The sequence below is a fragment of the Lolium rigidum genome, chromosome 5, assembly GCF_022539505.1.
Source record: "Lolium rigidum isolate FL_2022 chromosome 5, APGP_CSIRO_Lrig_0.1, whole genome shotgun sequence".
NCBI classification, from domain to species: Eukaryota; Viridiplantae; Streptophyta; class Magnoliopsida; order Poales; family Poaceae; genus Lolium; species Lolium rigidum.
Window position 1 is genome coordinate 140,154,670 of NC_061512.1, and position 9,114 is coordinate 140,163,783.

Consider the following 9,114-nt stretch of genomic DNA (forward strand, 5'->3'; position numbering starts at 1 on the left):
TTATCACACGGTGTATAAGTTACTCTTGCAGTTTTCTGAGGACTGGGAGGGTTTCTCTCCGTAGGAGCATAGCTAGAGACGAAGAAAAAATCCATGAGAGATGTGTTTCGGGGTATTTTCCATATAGGCTATAAGATTCTATTGTGAGCACACAATTGCATTGTGTTTAAATTGTTACAGAGTGCTGTCTCCCAGCAATTCAGAACATTACTGCTTCAAGCGTAGATACATTTAAGTTTAGATAATTATGCAATTTTTTTTGGGACGGTAATTAGTACTATTTTGTGGTTTTCTAATTGCTAACCGAAATGTTCATGCTTGTAGGCTATACTGGGGGCCCACTTCAGATTCAAACCATCAGTTTTCTAAAGTACAGTACTAAGTGTGGGGAGCTTGTTTTCTCTTTCCCTTGTTGATATGTCACTAGCGCATGTCTCCATTGTTGAGTGTGCGACTTCATTTTTTACTTTAGAGTGGATAAGCTTTTGTTTGCCATGCTGTAAAATGATCAAATGATCTCTATATAAAGAACTATGGATTTAAGGGATGTGTATGACTGGGCGTTGATTAAGACGCAGCTGACCGGCTAGGAGGCGCCCCAGGGGGCGCCCCAACCACTAGTCACCTCCAAACGGGCACCCCTTGGCTCGTATGGGAGCAAAAAGCGGGGCGTTTGGTTGTCCTTGGTATTGTTGCACGAACCCGATACTAAAGCAGTGCCGACCATTTCTACCAGGCATGTCCTGTTGTTTCCTCTCGTGGGCTAGCTTCTGCTCACTCTCTTTCAATGTTCAAGAAATCGTTAACATACCAATCGATCTCAGAATAGAGATTAATTGCTTATACCGGTCGACCTCAATATAGAGATTAATTGCTTTTCGTATAATTAATCGATTTTATCCGTCGGCCATTTATCGGCTCATTTTTTTGTAAATTCAAATTTTTGGCACTAAATTTTCTATAATATGCTATGTAAAAAATAATATTACATCATTGAACATAAGTATTATCTTGATTCCTTGCTGTGAATCAATAAAAATGAAAACTTCAAGCTAATGCAGAGTTGTAAAAGATCATAGGAAGAAAATATCGAGTGTCTAACCGAATTTCAATGAAATATCATAGAAATTCAACCGAAGTATATGCAATCATACTAAGAATCGGGCGAAATATCGGCTATTTGACTGAAAATCGGGCGAAATATTGGCTCTAGCGATAAATCAACCGATATGCTGAAATCTTATAGACTGCCACCCGATTCACGATAAATCGGTATCTCGGCCGATTTTTTGAATAATGTTCTCTTTTAAACTACTTCACACACCCTCTCTTCTAATCAACACAATCATACTTCAAATATGTATATGAAAAATATGCGTGTCGATCGTATGAATCAATTCTGACAATCGGTTTCGAGTTTCATCAGTCTTAAATCGTAATTTCGTGTATGAAGTTTTGAGTGAATTTTGCCAAATTCATGGCACAGGTCAACCGTCTGAAATTTTCTTTGAGAAGTAGGTTCACCTCACCATTCCGCATTACTCTCGTGTTGTACGGTTTTTTTTGTTTGGTGAACATATACGGATAGACAAATAACTCGCTAGTATATTGTAATTCGTGCGCATGTGTGAGTATATTTTGGCGTACTCTTTCTCAACTTCTCGCTTGCCATCTTCATGTACGGCGACGTGGTGATGATAGGTGTGAAGTGAGAGATGATAATTCATGGGGGTAGCCATCCTCGTCGTCGGTGGCGGCATGGTGTTATTTTCCCGTGCCGTCGTGATATGGATGTGGTGGTGTGGTTCATCTCCATTGGCTCCTCCCCTCTCTATATAGCCCTGGGAGGGCCCCTACGGCCTCCCAATACCGTTCATATGACTTGGGGGAACCCTAGGATCCAGTAACGCCCCAAAACCGTGCTTTCCCGTCGCCTCCCGTAGGTGATACGAGGCAGCAACGCGGGCGGGCCGTGCCCGTATGCATGCCCGTTATCTTCTATGTTTCCCGTAGTAAAACGAGTATCATTTTCTCATACCAACTCCGATTTCGGTGTTATTCGGCTCGCTCAACTCGTATGGACGAGGGATACAACACCATGATATTGGATTTGTATTTTTTGATTATGGAAAATCCACCTTTTCCACTCTCCAAATGGGTAAGTCTGATGGCTGCAGCTCCTCCATATTGCACATTATTTGTTTCTCTTGCCTTCCTTTATCCATAATTGCACCTTACACCTACACACATATAGAAGACAAGGAAAACTAATAAAATCCAAACAAAACTAATAGTTGCGCAACACTCATTGAAAATGAAAGAGAACTTATAAACACGCATAAAATAACCATAGTGAAAACTAGATGGAGTATGATATGAGTGGCAAGCAGCATATTTTACATGCCTAAAATATGTTGTAAAATGCACTCATCAGCTGTGAAGATGGAGGTGGCTGAGAAGGGAAGGAACAAGCAGCTCATTCCTTGGTAACATACATTGTATCAGTTAAGATCCACCATATGCAGAATAGCTTTAGGCTGTAGGTTTCGCACATCGTGACCAAACCTTCATAAAAAATTGTCTCTCTATGTGATTGCAAGCATTGTCTTGTCCATTGATCAAGCTCGCCGTGTTCACATCCCCGGTATCTGAATCCACAACACGACATGTGGCGCGCCAGGTAGGGGACGCACGCGAGGTAGGCATGCAATCTGCTGATCTCGTTGCCAACGACAGAAACCCTACCCACCTCACGCATGGTTGCGCAGGGGAGGGGTGGCTCCCGTTGGAGAGAGCCAGGAGGAACGGCGCCCGCGGCGCATGTTGCAAGCCATGTTGGGCACGTCGGCCTTACCGACGAGAACTGGAACAACCAAGCGACAAAGTGGATCGAGGCAGAACAAATGAACAGTGTGGGAACTAGACTAGGTTAGTGGGCTTTATCGATGTAGCATACGCATAAAAAATTTCGTTTCTTGTGGGATGGGCGGGCCATGGCCCAATTTTTCCCCCGGGAAGCTCCAACAGTGGTTTCATGAGTGGGATGCTCGGAGGTGTGCGTAGATCACTCGTGGCAGTGGTACGATCATCTACGGCGACCAAGGGTGATGACGGCATGGTCGCCGGATGCAACGAGGCTCGTCTGGCATGTCTAGCGGCATAGTTGTGGCAATGCCAACTGAGGCCCTGCTGCTTGCCCATGCGGTGAAGGTGGCTGGGATGATGGTTGGCTGTCAAAGATACACTATCCATGTAAAGAAATTCGAGCTTATGCTGTTTCCTGCCATGGCCAAAACTCCAAGAAGGCCCACAGATGAGGGGATCGCTACACCACATGCATCAATCATGTTTCCTACACCGTAGGGATCGAACACCTAATGAAGAACTTCCTTCGTCACTGACTGTGACACTAAGAGATGTGCATGTGGGCATCTCTCGCTGCTCAAGCATTGGGTTGAACAGGTGGTTAGCAACCGATGGAATTACTCCAAATTCAGTCTAACTAGAGTGTGGTATTCCGGGATCTCCTCCTTGATGGATGAGATCGAAGAGCAACCGAGATCACCAACCTTCTTCTAGGATTCTACAACCCAAATCGAGAGGATGCGACCATACCTATGCATTGGAATCCCACCAAATCATCCTGAATCTGATACCAAATGTCATATCTCGTGGCCACCAGCGACTGCTGGTATCTGAGATGGATTCAAACTAGATACAATGGTGCTTGTGATAGCAACCAGACCTAAAGAAGAAGATCCAGACTAGAGGTGGAGGAAGAAGTCAGGTAGAAACAGAGTTTGACAGTTATGTTCTTGTTCGATTGCCTCTCGTGATGCTCTTGCATGTATTTATCCATCTAGCTCTAAGGCCTGATCTCTTGTCCAACCCATAAATCAAGTGCGGTCCAGAGGGTATATAGGGTGTTACACATCGTTATGCCAACTCTTGCATAGTGTGCATAGTGTACGACAACCTTTGTTATAAGGCCGATGTACACACCCCTTGCTAATGACTAAACACTTGCTAATCAACCATGTCACTTTAGATACTCTCTAATCATCTGTCATTCAATTTCAACGAATGTATTAATTTTGGGTTTTGTCTAAGTCTCACACGACTGGGTAAGTGAGATCTGACTTGCACGAGATCTCGGTTGTGGCTTCTGTCAGGCACTTGGATTTGAGAAGAATGGTGTTGTTAACGTGACCGTATCTCTCTCGCCTGAGTCCGGTAGGTCTATGGTTCCTGTTGGTGATGGGGTTGCTAAGTCAAAAGTGTTGCCCAGATGTCGTTGCCAGAGAGGTTTGCGATTTTCTCACCACCTTAGCTGCTGCCTACCCTGGATCCCCAGTTGATTGATGGATGCCCCCCAATATCATGGCCTCTCTTTGTCGGTGTCGTGGGTACTACGGGGCGTAGCACTTCATCGATGCGGGGGCAAGGTGGCGTAGCCATCTGCGGAGCGAGGTGCACAAGACGAGGGTTTTACCCAGGTTCAGCCAGTCGGTCGAGGAACCGAGAGCGATGGAGGTGAGGGAGTATCAGATGGGATCCCTTCTAGGGTTTAGCTCGGCGGTTTATATAGGCAACCCCGATCTAGGGTTTACATGGAGATAAGATCGTATCTCAACGATCTCTATAAGGCCGGGATCCTTTATCCCGTGCCCAAGTTATCTACAGCTTCAGTCGCCTGGGCCTCCAGGCCAGTCCCCGTCCTTCATGGTTTAAGCCCAATCGTTCAGGGTTTTGGGCCAAGTCGCCCTGCCGACTGGACTCCTTCTTGGGCCTTCTCTCCTGCGGCGAGTGAGACTAACGGTGGACCCCCTTGAGTGTATCCCCATCAGTCGGCGTAGTGTTGAGTATCGTGTTTTGAGTGTTCGTTCGGGTCGCCTTGTGGTTCCTTATTGGCTAGAGTGGGTGCAACCCTAGTGTTGTTGTAGGTTGTCCTCTTGCGGTCTGTTTTTAGGCTTGATTATGGGTGTGTGGATGTGTTGTTTGTGTGGGTTTGACTCTTTTGCTGTAGATTTTCGTCCGAACTAAACACTGTTCTTAATTAATGGATGTGCCAAAGTTTTTGCCTAAAAAAAAGTCTCACACGATTGATATTTTCGTAAGACTCGATCATTTGATAAAGGTGCAACTAGAAGTCTAGAGCAATCACATTTCTCGTGTTTGCAATTTTCTCTCGGGTGACTGAGAAAATCTCAGTTTTGCAAACGCAAAACCGTTTTAGTTTTTGACATCAGCTGAATGTTTTTTTTCTTTGATGTTGTTTCTCCTCAAGAGACAGATTATCCAGAAGAATCAGCCAACGGTTCCGGTTCCGGTTCCGGTCGGCACACGGCCTAGGCCCATGAGGCCAGCCCAGTTACGACCCGGACACTCCCACGTCCCACCCTAAAATCTCTCCGGCGTGGTTCCCCTCCGACGGTTTCACTCCGGCGTCCAAGGTCCACCTCCGCACCCAAATCGATCAATCGCTCTCCCCGGCGAGGCGATTAGGATGGCCACCATCTGTGTACGCGACAGCGTCGGCGATCTCCGCGTCTACGAGCCGGCAATTCAAGACGACGGCGCGCCGCCGCCCAAGGAGCGAGAGCGGGACAGGTTGCGGCTCCTCCAGAAGATCCAGCAACACTACGAGGACGCCCTCTCACGGCTCACCGAGAACTGCGGCTGCGGCGCCATGATTCTGGAGCGCTTCCTCGGCGGAGGGGTCTGCGTTGGCCTCCTGGACGCCCGTTCCAACATCATCGCCAACACCCACCTCACCGGCGTAACTCGGCCCGTCGGCAGGGACGAGGTGCTGGCCGCAGGGGTCGTCATGGAAACCGAGCTGCGGGACATCACGCGGCGCTCCCTCGACGGCCTCGTCGCCTTCCTCACCTGCTTCTTCCCCTACCTCGCTGGCTGGGAGGCCGTCCGCTACCTGCTCCTCGCCGGAGCCGACCCGCTCGTCGCCGCGCGCGTCATCTCCGAGGACCGTGGCCTCAAGGCGTTCCGCTCGGCCTCCGACGGCGCCCTCAGGCTGGCCCTTCGGTGCGCCGCCATCACCGCCAAGCACCCGCGGCCGGAGCTGCTTGCCTTGGTGTGGACGTCGCCGCCCCTCGAGAGCATCCGGTTGCTCACGGCGCAGCGGGAACTGCCCCGTGACGACTGCCACCACGTATTCGGCAAGGTGTCCGAGGAGGAAGTAGCTGCCGCCGACCCTCCTAGTCACCTGTGCAGGCCATGGCCGGAGCTCGCCGCCCGCGACGGCAGCAAGGTCGTCATAGAGGTGCCGTACCAGCACTCAACTTCGCTGAGGCGAGTGCTGCTCGGCATGATCCATGGGTTCTACCTGAAGGCGCTCGCCAGGATGCCCACCGGTGAGCTGCAGTCTCGCTTCCACCGCGGTCTGCTCAAGGCTGGCCATTGCTATGGCCCATTCGACCCAGTCTCAAACATCATCCTCAACACTATCTGGTATGAAAATTCCTTCCCACCACCGATCGAGGAAGCTAAGCTGGACGCGGTTGGCACCTTGAGTCTGATGCGGATCGAGGCCCGATCCTTCTACGGACTCGTCTCTTGCCTCTGCACCCGTTACCCACATCTCACTATGCATCAAGCCTTGCGGTGCCTGCTTGATACAGACCTCAACATGGAACTCAGCCTTGAAGCTGCTATGAGAATGCAGGATCAACAGCAACGACAATCACGGTGCAGCAGTGTCCAATCAGCCTACAGGGCTGCTGCCATTGCCGCGTGGCATCCCAAACCCGATGCGCAAGTAGAATTCCTCTGTTCATGCAAAGATATGCTGGGCGTTTCTCGGCTGCTGGATGGAGGCCAGCAGCTTCGCTCTCAAGAGGTCCAGCACCTTGCCAGTTTATTGTGCCCTAATTCCCTGGCTGGCACGCCACTCCAGCAGCCGCTAGCTGCCACACGGCGACTCAATGCCGTCATGGCAGAAGGAAGGAAACAGCGCAGGGCTCTTAGAAGAATCTCCAAGAAGATCAATGCTGCACTAAGGAGATACGAAAGCCAGAACTCGGTTAGTTTACTTGATTTTGTTTTTGTTGTTTGATATTTATAACTATTGTAGGTTTACTCACACTCGCTAATTAGCTCCCTTTTGCCATCTTATAGCAGCCTCAGTGTTATCAGCTTCATGTGATTTGTGGTGTGAATAAGTTTGTTTCTGGTCCTGAGTACGGTGAAGGCTGTGCTCCTGGTGTATACCATCGAACTCATGCCAACTTTCTGGCGACTCAGCATGTTGGCAGCATAGCTTCAACTCCAACACTGTTTTTTGCTGAGCTTAGCAATGGCGATGACGATCAGGATAGCCAGCTTTTGTGTTGCCCTATGAATTTCCCACCACCTTGTGCTGGTATGCTTACATTCCTTCTTGTTTTATTTTTCTATCACATACATATAGTTCTCCATATGGATGATAGATGGCCATTTATTTTTTCTGTAATTTTTATTGTTGCCAGCAGTCTGAAAAATATGAATTTATGATGCATTTTAACCACAAGTGACCATTGACCTCTGTCTGTTAATTATTATATAATTTTTTATCGCATACTGCAGAAGTCAAGATAGGATGCATATTTTTACTGGAGTATATTAGTTTGTAGATTACTAAGTTTCAGTATTTGGACAATATAACAATTTGATAGCGGAAAGCTGGCCACGTACTATACTACTTTGTATATACTTGTTCTTCACATCTGACTTCTAAGGAGGGAGCATATGTCCTTTCGTTAATCACATAATAATCCATCCATTTCTCCATGGAAATAAGAGGTTGGTCTTCCCCTGCTCATTGAGGCAAGCATGATCCCATGAAAGCCCGCATATAGCCATACCAGAAGTCAACCTCATGGTAATGTAAAGAGAAAAATTACACAGAGTTGACCTACTTCCTTCAACAAAACTTGTTTTGTGGGTTGCCCCCTTGGCCCCTTCCATCCCTAACACTGACCAAAATGATGGTACAGTACACTATTTATCTATGCATGCTAGTTAGCTGTAGGTAAAAGCTGGAACACTCTTGGAGCATTTTCTTTCAAAGATAAGACATTGTGATTGATTTTTTCTGTTGCAATCTTCTGTGTATCTTGCTTAATTACCTTTTTTGTTCGTATGGCAGAACCAGTCCGCTGCCTTTTCTGTGAGAACAAAGGGATCAGGATTGTGCACCCGGCTTCACAGACATTCCATGGCCTCGAGTTGGAGTTTGACAAGATGGTTCGCAAAGAAGATCTATACGACAAGGAATTTGATCCGGAATTAGAAGAGCAGCTGTACACAAACCATCGCATACTTGAAAATAGTGAATTGGTTGCAGAGTGGGTAGAAGGACTGGATGAGGACTGCATGTACGTTGATAGCGATGACTTCAGCGATGATTAATACGTGCTATGTTTCTTGTGTAGTGACCTGAGCTAAGAAGTCCTCTGGCCTTGGCTCACCGTGTCCTCGTCCTCCATCTCCCCCCAGGGGCCAAGGACCATGAGAGCGATGCTCCTCCGGCAGGGCCAGGCCATCCCTGGTCACCACAAGGGGCAAGGACCCTGAGCCCGGTGCATATGGAGGGCCTCTACCGCTCAAGGGAGCTGTTGCATGGCCGACCACCAGACACAGACACCGCGCCATGTTCCACCCCCGCCGCGATCAGCAGCGCTTGGGATCCATCCCCTCCTAGTGTTGTGCCGCAGGATGCTGTTGAGGTGTCGAAAAAACATTCGCAACTATTATGCCATTGCATCAGCCGGTCCTAGGCTCGCAAGCTGTTCTAGATTTACGCTGCGATTTCCTAGCTTACACACAGATTCGAAATTTCAGAATTTTCTACATCTTCTAGTCTAGCTTGTTATGACAGTTATTATATTGTAATGCAAGTTGGAGCACCCGTGTGCTGTTACTACTTGTAAGGCAACATAAATAGTTGTTCCCCTAGAAGAGAAGCACTTGTTGCTTGTTTTGATGTAATCTCTTGGTGTTATAGCTTAGCTGGAGATGCTCTTAGATTCGTCGCTTCTGTTTTGTCAAGTCAAATAAGATGGGTCATTTTGAGTACTTCATTGTGCTTGGTCCTTGGGCACTTGGCAAGTAAAATAA

At 47.9% G+C, this 9,114-nt stretch overlaps 1 protein-coding gene across 1 annotated transcript; it reads left to right on the forward strand.

Moving 5' to 3' along the window:
- The first annotated feature begins 5,506 nt into the window (after positions 1–5,506).
- On the forward strand, positions 5,507–8,406 carry LOC124656473. Its single transcript, XM_047195209.1, has 3 exons — positions 5,507–7,039; positions 7,138–7,378; positions 8,144–8,406. The coding sequence occupies exons 1-3, from the start codon at positions 5,507–5,509 to the stop codon at positions 8,404–8,406; spliced, it is 2,037 nt and encodes a 678-aa protein (XP_047051165.1).
- Positions 8,407–9,114: the final 708 nt, after the last annotated feature.